This window comes from Scomber japonicus, chromosome 16, assembly GCF_027409825.1.
Source record: "Scomber japonicus isolate fScoJap1 chromosome 16, fScoJap1.pri, whole genome shotgun sequence".
In the NCBI taxonomy this organism is placed as follows: Eukaryota; Metazoa; Chordata; class Actinopteri; order Scombriformes; family Scombridae; genus Scomber; species Scomber japonicus.
The window spans coordinates 30981150-31000502 of NC_070593.1; the positions used below are offsets into that span (position 1 = coordinate 30981150).

The following is a 19353-nucleotide window of genomic DNA, read 5'->3' on the forward strand; positions in this document are numbered from 1 at the left end:
ACACTGCACCAGGAGAGCCTCCATAAATGATTCACCCACTGGTTCTACCTCAAAGCTCCAGAGGAGACGCAGAGAGAGCAACACTTAGTCTCTGATGGAAGCCTTTGAGGAATGTTCTCCATGCAAATGAGCTGCTGCTACTAGAACCCTGCAGTGTTTTATAGAGAAACATGGCGAACAGGCCTTCTCCAATTAGGATTTGTTGGTATTGAGTAAAAAGGACAGGGAGAACACATTTCCATACACAGGTTGTGTAGAGAATAAAGCTCTATTACAGACACTTTTTGGAAGCCAACCAGCTTTAAAATGTAAAGCAACGATTCATGTAATTATTAATCCAACATTTATTTTCTTTACTTACTGTTCATTACACAACAGTTAGTTCCAACTTTGCATTGTGATTGGCTGACTGGCAGTATAATGAGTCACAATTTCAACTGATATACTGCAGCTTTCCCCACTGCAGTGGTTCCCAAAGGAGGTGCAGTGGCACCCTGTTGTGCCCTGAGAATAGACCAAGGGTGCTGCTGCAAAATGTGCTCTTTTAAATGACAGTCAGACAACTATAGGATGGACTGCCATGAAATCATAAATATGTCTGGTTTTGATGTTCCACAATTTCGCAATAGTACCAGTAACTGATGATCCAGCTTCTACCTGTGACTATACAACTGTAACTGAATCACACTAAAACTAGATTGCATTTAATTGTAGTACTTAACAAGGAAACACAAATGTCAGTGAATAGAGACAGGGCTAATGTTAGCCAGTGCAGCTGCTGATTTGACTGAAAGTGTTTGAAAAAATATTCTTATGTCCATCTTGTTTTGTAGAATGTATTTCAGTGCAGCTTCTAATAACAAAGGACAATAAACTAACACTAATGTTAAAGACTTCTGGGTTTAAAGGGAAATTCTCAGGGTTCGCTGTGTGTAGATCAAATGCAAATAAAAACATTTATTCATACTATATTATCAAGGCTAATTAAAATACTGAATGTGAAAAAAGAATTTAAACATTTCTGAAGCTATCTAATCTAAAATATCTGAGGTTGCAGGACACCTCTGACTTTAGTGATCTCCTGACGTTTCCTCTAGCATCATCATGAAGTTCACCTGTGATTAAAATGAAATGTCTAAAACTATTGGATGGATTTCTATTCGTGCTCCCCACAGGATCAACTCTAATAACTTGAATGACTGCTGTGGGTCATTTCACATGGATACCAAATTGGCAGCAGCAACAGAAAAGTTCTATAATTAATTAAGTTAACACTCATCTTAACTAGCTTAGATTTAACATTTCTCCCTGTCTTGTTGTCAAGTTTCTTGCTGAACATTAAATTATACAAATAAAACATGATTCTAATGAACTCTAATTTGGTTGTCTTTTATTATGTAATACAGTCAGACATTTTTCCCACTCAAATGAAACCACACCAAGCCACGAAAACATGTATTTCTTTTAAAAATTCTCACTATTTTTGCAGTTTGTGACTAAATCTCTGTGGTTTGGAGTCTACTTTCTTTTCTGTTTCTGTTCATGCTTTCAAATATCAGCTGTATGTATTGTTTAATATCTTATATTTAGCACTGTGTTTGAGTTGTGTTAAAGTCCTGCTAATGCAAACAAATAATGTCCTGCGCCAATGTTTTATATCATCAAAGTAGTGAGATGCTTTTATTTTGAAGCAGCTAAAGGAAATGCAATGTACACAGGCTGTCACACAGAGATTATGAAACTTTGTTAGCATGTATATATGATCCATGTTATAAACATATTCAACACTATTTTGTCAGAGGAATGGCGTTACAATACAGTCAAACAGTGGCAAAAAGGTACAGAATAACAATACTAACCAAGACACCACATTGTTCAACGTGCTGCATATCTTATTGGGCCAACAACTGGCTTGTGCTTGTGTATAAACTTGTAGGTCAAATTCTCTAAAATTAAATAGGATTGTTAACAGCACTTCTGCCATCCACTTAACTTGTCTCAGCAATGATGACCTTTGTTAAAAAGCCTCACACAGGTTTTAAAAGTTCAGGTTATGGGAATGTTCTGGGTTGTTAAGTTCCTACAGAGGAAAAAAGGCTATAAAGTGAAAACAGCTCTCACCTGAGACCATAAAGCACGGTTCCATCAGGGTGCAGTCTGATCATTCGGTTTTTCACTGTCACCCCATGGACAAAGGACTTCTTATCATTAATGAAGTAGGTATCAGGAACCCACAGCTGGTCTGCCACCCGGTTGTCCAGAGTGAGGTTGAGAGGGATGCCAGTGTAGGAGAGGCGCTTGTCCCTCCAGGACTGCTGGAAGTACATGGTGATGGTGTAGTCCTGTGGTAATGACACAGGGTGAGAGGAAGGTCAGCACATCAACATGGACAAGCTGTTGAGTCATGGCTCTCTCCTGCTCTGTGGAATTTACTGTGTCTGACTGTTGTTCTGTTTTTACTATCCCTTTGAGAACTGCTTAAAGTTTTACACCCATTCACCTAGCAGTTTATTTTAAGCTGAGATGAGAGTTCATTTTAAATGTATGTTAGGGTTCTAGGTTCCATTCAGCAGTATGATTTAAGTTTAAAGTCTGTGTAAAGTAAGAATAAATATGTGTTCTGAGTTTGACATATCACAGAAAAGTGTGTTAAAAGTGTGTTAACCACCCTGCCAAATTTGAATGATTAAAAAAATCGTCAAATATATGAAATTAGGCTTCAACTAGGTTTGTTTGTTTAGAAAAAAATGTCTGAATTCAATTTACACTGTCTTTAAGTTTAGACTTAAAGGTTAGGGTTACATTTTTGTAATATACTGATGTATTTAAAAACCTCCTTCATGGTACATTCATGAAAAAGAATGACAGCAATCCACAGATGTGTTGTTTGAAGTTCAAATAAAATCCAGCAGGCCAAATGAGACAACAATATGGACAATTAGAAAAGGTTCATATGAATTTAAAGGCCATCTCTCAAATCTTAAATGTGTGTGTACTTGAACGTGCCACCAAGAACACAACGACAAAAGTCATTCTTTCAGCTACACTAGCTTGTGAACATACAGTAATATATTTGAATAATAGGTAATGATTTACAATAAATACAGGTTGTTGATTATGATGGAAGCTGATTTTGATTACAAAGCAAACAATTCAATCTTTGTTTCAGACCAGGTCGGTCCATAAAAACACACATACTACAAGAAACAACACACATACTACAAGAAACAACACACATACTACAAGAAACAACACACATACTACAAGAAACAACACACATACTACAAGAAACAACACATACTACAAGAAACAACACACATACTACAAGAAACAACACACATACTACAAGAAACAACACATACTACAAGAAACAACACACATACTACAAGAAACAACACATATACTACAAGAAACAACACACATACTACAAGAAACAACACACATACTACAAGAAACAACACACATACTACAAGAAACAACACATATACTACAAGAAACAACACACATACTACAAGAAACAACACACATACTACAAGAAACAACACACATACTACAAGAAACAACACATATACTACAAGAAACAACACACATACTACAAGAAACAACACATATACTACAAGAAACAACACACATACTACAAGAAAAAACACACATACTACAAGAAACAACACACATACCATAAGAAACAACACACATACTACAAGAAACAACACACATACCATAAGAAACAACACACATACCATAAGAAACAACACACATACTACAAGAAACAACACACATACTACAAGAAACCACACACATACTACAAGAAAAAACACACATACTACAAGAAACAACACACATACCATAAGAAACAACACACATACTACAAGAAACAACACACATACCATAAGAAACAACACACATACCATAAGAAACAACACACATACTACAAAAAACAACACACATACCATAAGAAACAACACACATACTACAAGAAACAACAGACATACCATAAGAAACAACACACATACTACAAGAAACAACACACATACCATAAGAAACAACAAACATACCACAAGAAACAACACACACTACAAGAAACAACAAACACACTACAAGAAACAACACACATACCACAAGAAACAACACACATATTACAAGAAACAACACACATACTACAAGAAACAACACACATACTACAAGAAACAACACACATACTACAAGACACAACACACATACCGTAAGAAACAACACATACTACAAGAAACAACACACATACCATAAGAAACAACACATACTACAAGAAACAACACACATACTACAAGAAACAACACACATACTACAAGAAACAACACACATACCATAAGAAACAACACATACTACAAGAAACAACACACATACTACAAGAAACAACACACATACTACAAGAAACAACACACATACCATAAGAAACAACACATACTACAAGAAACAACACACATACTACAAGAAACAACACACATACCATAAGAAACAACACACATACTACAAGAAACAACACACATACCATAAGAAACAACACACATACTACAAGAAACAACACACATACTGCAAGAAACAACAGACATACCATAAGAAACAACACACATACTACAAGAAACAACACACATACCATAAGAAACAACAAACATACCACAAGAAACAACACACACTACAAGAAACAACAAACACACTACAAGAAACAACACACATACCATAAGAAACAAAACATACTACAAGAAACAACACACATACCATAAGAAACAACACATACTACAAGAAACAACACACATACCATAAGAAACAACACACATACCATAAGAAACAACACACATACTACAAGAAACAACACACATACCATAAGAAACAACACACATACTACAAGAAACAACACACATACCATAAGAAACAACACACATACTACAAGAAACAACACACATACTGCAAGAAACAACATACATACCATAAGAAACAACACACATACTACAAGAAACAACACACATACCATAAGAAACAACACACATACCACAAGAAACAACACACACTACAAGAAACAACAAACACACTACAAGAAACAACACACATACTATAAGAAACAACACACATACCATAAGAAACAAAACATACTACAAGAAACAACACACATACCATAAGAAACAACACATACTACAAGAAACAACACACATACCATAAGAAACAACACACATACCATAAGAAACAACACACATACCATAAGAAACAACACACATACTACAAGAAACAACACACATACTATAAGAAACAACACACATACCATAAGAAACAACACATACCATAAGAAACAACACACATACCATAAGAAACAACACACATACCATAAGAAACAACACACATACCATAAGAAACAACACATACCATAAGAAACAACACACATACTACAAGAAACAACACACATACCATAAGAAACAACACACATACTACAAGAAACAACACACATACTACAAGAAACAACACACATACCATAAAAAACAACACACATACTACAAGAAACAACACACATACCATAAGAAACAACAAACATACCACAAGAAACAACACACATACTACAAGAAACAACACACATACCATAAGAAAGAACACACATACCACAAGAAACAACACACACTACAAGAAACAACAAACACACTACAAGAAACAACACACATACTATAAGAAACAACACACATACCATAAGAAACAAAACATACTACAAGAAACAACACACATACCATAAGAAACAAAACATACTACAAGAAACAACACACATACCATAAGAAACAACACATACTACAAGAAACAACACACATACCATAAGAAACAACACACATACTACAAGAAACAACACACATACTATAAGAAACAACACACATACCATAAGAAACAACACATACCATAAGAAACAACACACATACCATAAGAAACAACATACATACCATAAGAAACAACACACATACTACAAGAAACAACACACATACCATAAGAAACAACACACATACCATAAGAAAGAACACACATACCACAAGAAACAACACACACTACAAGAAACAACAAACACACTACAAGAAACAACACACATACTATAAGAAACAACACACATACCATAAGAAACAACACACATACTACAAGAAACAACACACATACCATAAGAAACAACACATACCATAAGAAACAACACACATACTACAAGAAACAACACACATACCATAAGAAACAACACACATACCATAAGAAACAACACATACCATAAGAAACAACACACATACTACAAGAAACAACACACATACCATGAGAAACAACACACATACTACAAGAAACAACACACATACTACAAGAAACAACACACATACCATAAGAAACAACACACATACTACAAGAAACAACACACATACCATAAGAAACAACACACATACCATAAGAAACAACATACATACTACAAGAAACAACACACATACTGCAAGAAACAACACACATACTACAAGAAACAACACACATACCATAAGAAACAACACACATACTACAAGAAACAACACACATACCATAAGAAACAACAAACATACCACAAGAAACAACACACATACTACAAGAAACAACACACATACCATAAGAAAGAACACACATACCACAAGAAACAACACACACTACAAGAAACAACAAACACACTACAAGAAACAACACACATACTATAAGAAACAACACACATACCATAAGAAACAAAACATACTACAAGAAACAACACACATACCATAAGAAACAACACATACTACAAGAAACAACACACATACCATAAGAAACAACACACATACTACAAGAAACAACACACACTACAAGAAATAACAAACACACTACAAGAAACAACACACATACCATAAGAAACAAAACATACTACAAGAAACAACACACATACCATAAGAAACAACACACATACTACAAGAAACAACACACATACCATAAGAAACAACACACATACTACAAGAAACAACACACATACTGCAAGAAACAACATACATACCATAAGAAACAACACACATACTACAAGAAACAACACACATACCATAAGAAACAACACACATACCACAAGAAACAACACACACTACAAGAAACAACAAACACACTACAAGAAACAACACACATACTATAAGAAACAACACACATACCATAAGAAACAAAACATACTACAAGAAACAACACACATACCATAAGAAACAACACATACTACAAGAAACAACACACATACCATAAGAAACAACACACATACCATAAGAAACAACACACATACTACAAGAAACAACACACATACTATAAGAAACAACACACATACCATAAGAAACAACACATACCATAAGAAACAACATACATACTACAAGAAACAACACACATACCATAAGAAACAACACACATACCATAAGAAACAACACATACCATAAGAAACAACACACATACTACAAGAAACAACACACATACTACAAGAAACAACACACATACCATAAGAAACAACAAACATACCACAAGAAACAAAACACACTACAAGAAAAAACAAACACACTACAAGAAACAACACACATACGATAAGAAACAACACACATATTACAAGAAACAACACATACAATAAGAAACAACACACATACCATAAGAAACAACACACATACCATAAGAAACAACACATACTACAAGAAACAACACACATACCATAAGAAACAACACACATACTACAAGAAACAACACACATACCATGAGAAACAACACACATATTACAAGAAACAACACACATACTATAAGAAACAACACACATACCATAAGAAACAACACACATATTACAAGAAACAACACACATACTATAAGAAACAACACACATACCATAAGAAACAACACATACTACAAGAAACAACACACATACCATAAGAAACAACACACATACTACAAGAAACAACACACACACTACAAAACAACACACATACTACAAGAAACAACACACATATCATAAGAAACAACACATACTACAAGAAACAACACACATACCATAAGAAACAACACACATACTACAAGAAACAACACACACTACAAGAAACAACACACACTACAAGAAACAACACACATACTACAAGAAACACCACACATACCATAAGAAACAACACACATACTACAAGAAACAACACACATACTACAAGAAACACATACTACAAGAAACAACACACATACTACAAGAAACAACACACATACTACAAGAAACAACACACATACTACAAGAAACAACACACACTACAAGAAACAACACACATACTACAAGAAACAACACACATACTACAAGAAACACCACACATACCATAAGAAACAACACACATACTACAAGAAACAACACACATACTACAAGAAACACATACTACAAGAAACAACACACATACTACAAGAAACAACACACATACTACAAGAAACAACACACACACTACAAGAAACAACACACATACCATAAGAAACAACACACATACTACAAGAAACACCACACATACCATAAGAAACAACACACATACTACAAGAAACAACACACATACCATAAGAAACAACACCCATACTACAAGAAACAACACACATACTACAAGAAACAACACACATACTACAAGAAACAACACACGTACCATAAGAAACAACACACATACTACAAGAAACAACACACATACTACAAGAAACAACACACATACCATAAGAAACAACACACATACCACAAGAAACAACACACACACTACAAGAAACAACAAACATACTACAAGAAACAACACACATACCATAAGAAACAACACACATACCATAAGAAACAACACACATATTACAAGAAACAACACACATACTACAAGAAACAGAAGAAGAAAAGTTAGTTTAAAGTTAAAATCTTTCAGATTTCAGCTGTGATTTATTTGTTGATGTTAATGTAGTATGGAAAAGTATGCATTAATAAGAAGACTCCCAGAATGATGCTCAAAATGATACACAATTTGACCACTGGGGGCAGTAAACACACCTTGAGCAGCTACTCATCAGAATTACAGTAGAAGAATAACAGCTGGTGTAAGGCTGAGAGGATTCATCTCCTCATACTGTCATAGAAAAAGAAGACCAACAATGTGGACAACTCGGCAATACTGAACCTGTGTAAGAATATTCAGAAAATATGCAGTAGGTGGGCAAATGACTAGGCTGTGTGGTGGTAAGTGAAAGAGGTCATAAACAGGAACCCAGATCTGACCTGAGACCTGAGTTGGAGTCCAGATTCGTCTCAGTCTAATTGAATTGACTTTATTGTCCACCTTAGTGGGAATTTGTCTTCAGCTTTCTCCAATACATTAAAAATACAAACAATACACACCAGATCATGAAGACATTAAAACATATACACCAACACTACACTACATACAATACATACAACAACTGACAATTATGCAAAGGAGTATGAAAACAGCAGCAAGCATTGTAATAAGTTAAAAACATGTTAAAAGGTGTCGTTCAAAATAAAATAAAGAATACTTGAGTTCATAGTGCATTAATTGTACATTCATAGTATAGCATAAGGGATAAAAGATATCTTGTGTTCATGTCTGTCAGTCTATCAGATTAAGGAATAATGGCTTTAAGGTAGTTAAAGTCATAAAATACAATGGAGACATAAATTACTTAAATTACTTTAAAAATAACTAAAAATAGGACATAGAATAATATAAATGATGTAAAGCTGTGTAAAATCTCTTTCAGCGCTGTTTCAACACATTTCTCTACATAGCACTGTGTGAAGCCACCAAATCTCTCCCTAAATAGATAAATTGACATTTGATTTTTCATGGAAGAGCCATCTTGATCCTTTAAAAAGGTGCTCAGGTGTAGGTCATGTGGGATATTAAGTCAGAGTGTGTGAATAGCTATCATCAGGCACATATGTGTTAGAGACAGAATGCTTGTGAGCCATGATTCACAGTCTGGGCTTCTCAGAGGGCAGAATACTGCAGCTTTCCATGCAGTCTGTACCTTCTTTTCAAAAATAACTTGAGCTGTAGCACAGACTGCTGAGGTGGATTATGTTGTGTAATGTCAGTTCTTATTAAGCAGCAGGAACAGTCGCAGGCCTGCTCGCTCCAATTCTTTCCACTACTCCTCAGAGAGTTAGAACTCCCTCCTCCACCTGCCCTTCAGTGGCTCCTGTCACCACATCAGCTTGAGCGCTTCATCTGCTGTTACTGCAGCCCTATGTCAGCACTTCTACCTGCTCCTCCCACAACCTTCCTCCACTGGAACCACCGCTGGTCCTCCTCATCTTCATCTCTGCTTGTCATAAAACGATGACAGCTCATGTGATTTGACAGAAGTATCTGTTTTCCAGTCAGCGTTACCACAACAATAAATCCAGACATCATCTTTCACAGAGGTAAATCATCTGTCAGATGTCTTCTGCATCACATGATCCATCACTGCACAGCCAGTAATTCTTTGCAATGATTTGTGAAATGCCAATAATTCATGGTCAGACAAGTTTTAGACTTCATAGACTCAAAAAAAAACATGACATTTAAAAATAGAAAGCATTGATTTGCATCACCTGTGTGGCCACAATGGAAGGACAAAAAATAATATTTTATTAATCCATATAATTATAATAAGCTATTTTGAATAACTAGTATAATAATACAACTAAATCATACATTAAATGCATACTGTCACAGTTCAGTCATCCAGCCCTCAGTTTTCCATTGATCTTGCCTCTGCACTCAGCCTGTCAGCCACACCCACCTCGTCAGTTCACTCTACTCACCTGTGCACACAGCTCATCACATGCAATCAGCCCAGCATATACTCACCAGCTCCACACTCACTCCTTTGCCAGATTGTTCTTTGCCATGCGAGACTTTCCAGCATTCTTCTGCTTGTCCTCCTGGTACCGACCTCGCCTGTCCCTGATTCCCCTGCTTCGTCTGCCTCCTGGTAAATCGACCCAGCATTCCGTCCCTGAACAAGAGTTTAGCCTGGGTCCATACACCACCCGTTACAGTACAATCTGGCCAGACATGGACCCAGCAGGACCACCTTCACCACATAATCGGTTTGAGAGGATTGAGAACGCGCTCATGCAACATGAGCAGAGAATGGAGAAGGCTGCTGCACACGCCAGACGAGCTGCAGAGGCCAACGCCAACACCAACGCCGTTGCAGCCCTCTCCGCCCAGTTGCAACAGCTGATGTCCACTCTTCCTCCTGCAGTTCCAGTCCCCACACCGGAACCTCCTGCTCCAGCTCTGCCACAGCCCAGGATGATCTCCGAGCCCCGAGTGGGAACCCCACAGCGATATGATGGGGATCCTGAACTCTGCAGCCCATTCCTGACCTCCTGCTCCTTACTCTTCAGCCTGCAGCCATACACGTACACCACCAAGGAAGCCAGGGTGGTACGTGATCAGCAACCTGACCGGCAGAGCCCTCCTCTGGGGAACAGCAGAGTGGGAGAGGCGGACTCCCGCCTGTGCATCATTCCAGGCCTTCTCTGAGGGGCTAAGCAAGGTCTTCGGGTTGGGCGCTTCCGGTTCTGATGCTGCCCGTGATCTGCTCTCCCTGCGCCAAGGGAGCCAGTCAGTGGCTGACTTCTCCATCGACAAGAGTTCCTCTTCAACTGTTACGGATAATGGTGAGGAGCCTGAGCCCATGCAGGTGCGCCGCACCAAGCTTACACCTGAAGAGCGAGAGCGCAGCCGTAAGGGGAACCTGTGCATGTACTGTGGTCAAGCTGGACATTTCATCTCCCGCTGCCCGTTAAAAACACAGGGCTCAACAGTGAGTGAGGAAGTCCTGGTGAGTCACACGGCAGCAAATTCTTCCTCCTCCAGCTTACGCCCCCAGTTCCAAGTCAAGCTTCTACTTCCTGGTGGTGCACACACCCTGCCCACTTTCATAGACTCTGGTGCAGATGCCAACATTATGGCTGAGAGCTTGGCCATACAACTGGGACTAGAGAGGGCTCCGCTTGACACCCCAATCCCTGCCAAGGCCCTTGATGGCCGTCTTCTGGGGACAGTCACTTACCAGACCTCTCCTGTCCACATGCTGCTCTCCGGTAACCACCATGAGACCATCCGGTTTCACCTCCTGTCAGCTTCCAACATTCCACTGATCCTAGGCTGCCCTTGGCTCTGTCGACACAGCCCCCATATTGACTGGGCCACAGGGGTCATCCTCGGTTGGGGGAACTCCTGTCACCAGGTCTGCCTTAAAGAGGCCTCCATACGGGAGCAAGACGACAAGATGGCTGCGTGAACTTGAGCTCCCGATAGCATGTTAGAATTAGCCTCCCTAAATTCACTATTGCTGAGCAATTCATAGAAGAATATTACTTTGGAATGAATAGGGGAGTGACAACTAGAAGTCAAACGAAACGTGACATGGAAGAAGGGAAGAATTCACTGGAGATGGATGACACTCAGTATGCTAGCGACAACCCTGTGGATAACATGTGCTCCGTGCTTCAAACTATCAGTAAGGAAATACGCGACTTCAGGACTGAACACAAAACGGATCTATACACTCTCAAAGAAAAACTTAAGGAAGACATGAAAAATGAACTCAAAGATCTCAAACAGGAAATTTACCAAAAACTTTCTGCTAACTCTGCTCGGATCCAGGCCAATGAAACCAGGCTGCACGAAGCAGAAGCACGGATCAATGAGACCGAGTCGGTTAACATGGCCATGAAGGAGGTGCTCATTAAGTCCATGGAAAGACAAAAAACAATGCAGGAAAAGTTGACAGATATCGAGGGGCGGTCTAGGCGGAATAACATTCGCATTTACGGCGTACCCGAAGGGAAAGAAGGTAACTCTGTGCCTGACTTTGTGGAACAACTTTTGAAAAGTGAGCTTGCACTGACAGCGGACAGTAGCCTGCGGATTCAGCGCACACACAGAGCTTTAGCCCGTAAACCAGAGCGGAACCAACCACCTAGGTCTATAGTGGTGAATTTTGGAGTTTAACACAAAAGAAGCAATACTGAAAAAAGCATGGGGAAAGAAAATAATGATTGAGGGGCGACGCCTGTCATTCGATCACGACTATGCCACAGAAGTTATTCAGAAGCGCAAGGCATACACGGGGATAAAGAGGCTCCTGAAAGAGAAAGGAATTCGTTTCCAAACTCCACTGGACAAGATGCGCATTCACTGGGACTCGGGAACACGCACTTACGACAGCGCACAAGATGCAGCCCAGGAGCTAAGGAAGAGAGGCTACTCAGTGGAAATCCCAGGCAGCAGCGCCGCGAACCCGAGCCGGGAGATGGAGCGGCTTCTTCGGGCCTCGACATGGCAGCGAGCCGGGGAGATGAGCACAGATGCGGCACTCCGCGCGAGGGAAAGATTACAGGTGTTTGAGCGGATTCCCCCCAGCTAAACTTCATTCTCTACCTTGTCACGGTATGTGGTTGGCCCCTCAAAGAAACCAGCGGTGAGAAATTATCGTTTTGACTGATATATCATGCCTGCCTGTGATGTTATGGCGAGGGAAAAAAAAAAAGATCATATCACTCATATTACCAGTAACAAACAATCAACACGAGTATGCTTTATAGGGGGATATCTTCTTTTCATTCAAAAAAGGTAGTTTGGCAGGGCAGCTACTTTATTATGTTTTCAATTTGTTTCCTTATTTTTGTTTTTTTCCTCTACGCTGGTTTATGGGGCCAAAATAAGTCAGAACAATGCTAAAGACTTCATGTGATTTACAAAATACATGCTATCGAATGACGTTGGACTGCTAGGATGCGTGAAATTGCGTGTTTCACCTCTAGTGAGGGGCCCTCCTGGAGGAGGATCTCCCCTCAGCCTGCCAACGGGGACTCAGGGTGGCGAAGAATCACCCCAACTTGGGAGTTAAATGTTTTTTATTTGTTCTTTTCAGTTTGCACACGTTGTCCAGATGTTCAGGTCTGTGCAGTTTTAAGTTGTCTGGAGGTTAAAGAATGTAACATGGGATTGGACCATTTAAATGCCATATAATAATATAAAACTGGTGTCACTTAATGTAAATGGGATGAATAATCCAGTCAAGAGGAGCAAGGTCCTGGCTAAATTGAAAAAAGAAAAGGCCCAAGTATTATTTTTACAGGAAACTCACCTGCCTCAACAAGAGCATGAAAAGTTAAAGCGTTTTGGTTTTAGGAATACATTTTATAGTAGCTACAGACCCAGCCAAAAGAGGGGAGTGGCTATCCTTATCACAAATGCACTTCAATTTGAATGTCTTAAAGAAGTTAGGGACAATGAAGGGAGATTTGTATTAATTAAAGGAAAGCTAGAAAATACTATGGTGACAATGATCAATGTATACGCCCCCCCAGAAAGCACTAAATGTTTTTTCAAAACTCTGTTTGACACTATTGCTATAGAAACTGAAGGTATCTTGATATGTGGAGGAGATTATAATGTGGTCATGAACCATAACCTGGATACAACAAGCCTAAAAAGAAGCAAGAAGCATCTAACCAAATTTATTAATACATCAGTGCAGGAAATGGGACTAATTGATGTGTGGAGAGAACTCCACCCACTAGAAAGGGACTATACACACTATTCGGTACCCCATTCTGTCTACTCTAGAATTGACTACTTTTTAATTAATACAAGTGAAATCCACAGGGTCACAGAATGTAAAATCGGGGCGGCAGATATATCAGATCACAGTGGGATTAGCTTGACAATACACCTGAATAATAGGAAAATAAACACTGTATGGAGGCTAAATGTGGGCATTTTGAACAACCAGGCAAATGTGAAACAGATAAGAGAAGAAATAAAAAGGTATATAGAAGAGAATGATAATGGGGAAGTAAACCCTGCCTTCATGCCGTCTATGGGACGGCATGAAGGCAGTCATTCGGGGGAAATTAATCGCCTTGACAACATCTCAAAAAAAGGCTCGATTAGCTAAATATAAACACAACGTAGAAAAACTGAAAGAATTGGAAAATAAACACAAGAATACAAAAAATCAGTCTGTATTACAACAAATAAAGAAGGCAAGGGAAGAGATAAATGAGATACTGAGGACAGATATAGAAAAGAGGGCAAGATTTATAAAGCAGACATACTATGAATCAGGCCCAAAAGCAACAAGACTCTTAGCTAGACGACTGCGAAAACAGCAGGCCATTAACACAATTCATAAAATAAGGAACCCTCAAACCAACCAACTATCACACGAACCAGAAAAAATAGAAAAAATATTTGAAGAATATTATAAGAAGCTCTATTCTAAACCAATATCAGCTGATGAAGAAACAATAAGAAGTTTTCTTGACACACTTGACCTGCCATCTATTGGTGAGATACAGAATGACACTATTACGTCACAATTCACAGTTAAGGAGCTAGAAGCTGCAATCAGCAGGTTAAAGACCAGTAAATCACCAGGCAGTGACGGGTACCCTTCGGAATGGTATAAGGCCTTTAAGAAGGAGCTAACACCTTTGCTTTTGTCCTGCTTTAACTGGACCCTTAACGAGGGTGGGGACCCCCCATCGTGGAAGGAGGCGATTATAACTGTTCTACCTAAAGAAGGCAAAGATAAAGAAGACTGCAAAAACTATAGGCCGATTTCACTTTTAAATGTAGACTACAAATTATTCACATCAATTATTTGCAAAAGACTTGAGGCCTTCATACCAGACTTGATTGATGAAGATCAAACCGGGGTTATTAAAGGTCGACAAACACACGATAATATTAGAAGAACCCTCCATATTCTAGACAACGCCCAAAAAAGTGGTACAAGTACAATTCTGGTTAGTTTAGATGCTGAAAAAGCATTTGATAGTGTTAGTTGGTTATTCTTGAGGTATTAAAACGATTTGGCTTCAATCAAAAGGTAATTCAGTGTATTAAAACTATGTATCAAGAGCCCACAGCTAAGATCAGAGTAAATGGAAGCCTGTCCAATTCGTTTCAGTTGGAGAGGGGGACAAGACAAGGTTGTTGTCTGTCTCCCACTCTTTTTGCTTTATATGTTGAGCCTCTAGCACAGGCAATAAGGCAGAGTGGAGAACTGCAGGGTGTCAATGTAGGGGGGACTGAACATATCATTGGCCTTTTCGCGGATGATATTATTATTTTTCTTGAACAACCAGATATATGTTTCCCACACCTAATGTCTCTTCTGGAAAACTATGAATACTACTCAGAGTATAAACTGAATATATCAAAAACACAAATTCTCTCGTTAAATTATTCCCCGTCCCGACAAATAAGAGATGCATATAATTTGAAATGGAATTCTAAAACAATTAAGTATCTCGGTGTGACCCTGAGTAAAACACTTCCCGACATGTTTGAAAAGAACTATAGAGAAATTGAAAATAACATTAAAAAAGATTTTGAAAGGTGGTCTACCCTACCATTAGACTTCAGTGCTAGAATACAGACAGTCAAAATGAACGTCTTACCTAAATTGTTATATTTATTTCAAGCTCTACCAATTAATATCCCCCAAAATAAATTTTTAGCCTGGGATAGGATGATTTCTAGATTCATTTGGAATAGTAAAAAAACAAGAATAAAATTTACGACACTTCAGCTACCTAAAAGCAAGGGGGGGATGGCTTTACCTAACCTTTCAGAATATTTTTATGCAGCTCAACTTAGATATCTGGTCTGTTGGTGTAGACCTGACTATGAGTCTAAATGGAAAGAAATGGAAAGGGAAGTACAGGGATTTCAAACCCAGATATTGGTGGGGGATAAACATTTAACAGGTGCTTTGAGACATGCTATGAACTCAATAGTAGTATTTACACTTGAAATATGGAGCACTTTTGTAAGAAAATACAAACTTCAGAGAGATATTTGCAATCTGGTGTGGTTTGCGTATGATTTAAAGTTCAAGCCAGGGACATACGACCCAACATTCAAAGAATGGACACAAAAAGGTCTGACAGCGATGTGTACAGTATCAGAAGTGGACAATTTCTAGGTTTTCAAGATCTAAAGACAAAGTATAGCCTCGAAAACAAAGACTTTTATAGATATTTGCAGTTGAGAGATTATTTCACAAAAGAGATAAGGTCAAATGAAACTATAAATAAGGTGATTGGAATTATTATCGATTCATACAAACAGAAGGGGTCTCGGCCCATCTCTACTTTTTACCAAGCTTTGGGTGAGAGTAGGAAGGAATCAACACTTTATATAAAAGCAAAATGGGAAGCAGAACTAAAAATCCAAATAAAGGAAGAAGAGTGGTATCACATGTGTGAGACACAATGTACATCAACAAATTCTTTAATATGGAGAGAGTTCTGCTGGAAAAACCTAACTCGCTATTTTATAACACCAAAAATAAAATCTAGGCAACTCACTATACAACAAGACTGCTGGAGATTATGTGGGAGCGCTGAGGCGGACCATGCACACATCTTCTGGACTTGTATAAAAATGAGGATATACTGGCAAAATGTTAACTCTGTTGTAAAAAGTGTTATGGGATATGAAATCCCAAATACTTGCTCAGTCATGTATTTTGGGAATATTGAGAAGGTTGTAATGAAAAACTGTACTTGACTAAAATATTACTTGCAGCAAGCAAGAAAGCAGTCAACAAACGCTAAATGGAACAATGGACTGAACAGTAGCATCTCCAGACAGTATGTTGGTGTTATTATTGTTACCATAATTTGTACCTTGTTTGTTGTACTGTTTTCTTTTCTGCCTATATGTGAAAACTCAATAAAAATTTAAGTGTTAAAAAAGAGAGGCCTCCATACCCCAGCAGACAACGCACCCCAGTTCCTGTCCTGACTTGTCCAGAGTTCTTGCCGAGTACCATGACTTCCGGGAGGTGTTCAGTAAGGTTAAGGCGACTTCATTGTCCCCAGCCGAGAGAAATTATGACATTGGTAACCAGGAGCTCTTAGCTGTTAAACTGGCCCTGGAGGAGTGGCGGCACTGGCTGGAGGGAACCAAGCAGCCCTTCCTGGTATGGACGGACCACAAGAACCTGGAGTACATCCGAACCGCTAAGAGACTCAACTCACGGCAGGCATGATCTTCTTCACCAGGTTCAATTTCACCCTCTTCTACAGACCCGGTTCCCGCAATGTCAAACCTGACGCTCTGTCACGTCAGTTCCAGAGGAAGGATGATGATGCTAGTGCTTCAGACACCATCCTTCCATCCCCGTGTGTTGTGGCATCCATGACTTGGGAAATTGAGGAGAGAGTGAGAGCTGCCACAGTGGGTCAGCCTGGTCCTAGTGCCTGCCCAACTGGTTGCTTGTTCGTGCCTGCAGCTCTGAGGTCGGATGTACTCCAGTGGGCCCATGGTTCAAAATAGACCTGCCATCCTGGGATCCAGAGAACCCGGGATGTCCTTCTACACCGTTTCTGGTGGCCCACGTTACAGGAGGACACACGGGAGTATGTCAGAGCCTGCCAGACCTGCAACCAGAACAAACCATCGTGCCAACCCCCATCCGGCCTCCTGCAGCCTCTCCCGGTGCCACATCGCCCCTGGTCCCACATTTCAGTGGACTTTGTGACGGGCCTGCCACCATCGGATGGGAAGACGGCCATTCTGACCATTGTGGACTGCTTCTCTAAGATGGCCCACTTTGTGTCCTTGTCTAAGCTCCAGTCAGCTAAAGAGACAGCCCAGCTGCTCCTCAACCATGTCTTCATGGGATTCCTGTGGACATGGTCTCGGACAGAGTCTATACTGTGCGCCGCATCATCCGCTCTCGCCGATGTGGAAGGGGCTGCCAGTACCTCGTGGACACATTGTGGACCGGGGGTCTCATCCGAGACTTTCACAAGCAACATCCGGACCAGCCCTCCCTCAGCAACATCGGCAGGGGACACCCTGTCTGAGGAGGAGACAGTGGACCCGCCGGCAAACTCGCCTTCCTGACAGCCTGTGGATAGGGAGTTCTCGGGTTCTCACGAGTTTTATGCATGTGATTCATTCCTGGCAATTTCCTGCAGATATTTCCAGACCAGTGGCAGCTGCTGGTGTTTTAAACAGGGGAAGCTCACTTTACATCTTCATTATAAAACATAGTCATATTGAAGCGAGGCAGTTACAATAAAAGGAGTGTTTAATTGAGGCTGTTGTATGCTTCATCTATGCCATAGAACCACATCAACACACAAACACTTAACACCTGAATTATTCAACATAAACGTGTTAATTCATATTTAATATATAAGACCTAATCTAATCTAATTAATTAGACCAATAATATTGTTTTCTGTACCATTTTGCAATGTAACTCTCCTCTGTGCTCGGACTGCAACTGGGACTGCTGTACGAGGCTGCTGTGAACCTGACT

The 19353-nt window shown here is 39.3% G+C and overlaps 1 protein-coding gene across 1 annotated transcript in view; it reads right to left on the reverse strand.

The window, feature by feature from the left end:
* The window catches only part of gabrb1 (gamma-aminobutyric acid type A receptor subunit beta1), a 114291-nt gene that overhangs the window by 43992 nt on the left and 50946 nt on the right, over positions 1-19353 (reverse strand). Inside the window, exon 4 of the mRNA XM_053335836.1 lies at positions 2122-2342. Within this exon, the coding sequence (XP_053191811.1) occupies positions 2122-2342 (221 nt within the window). The remainder of the gene's footprint in view (positions 1-2121; positions 2343-19353) is intronic.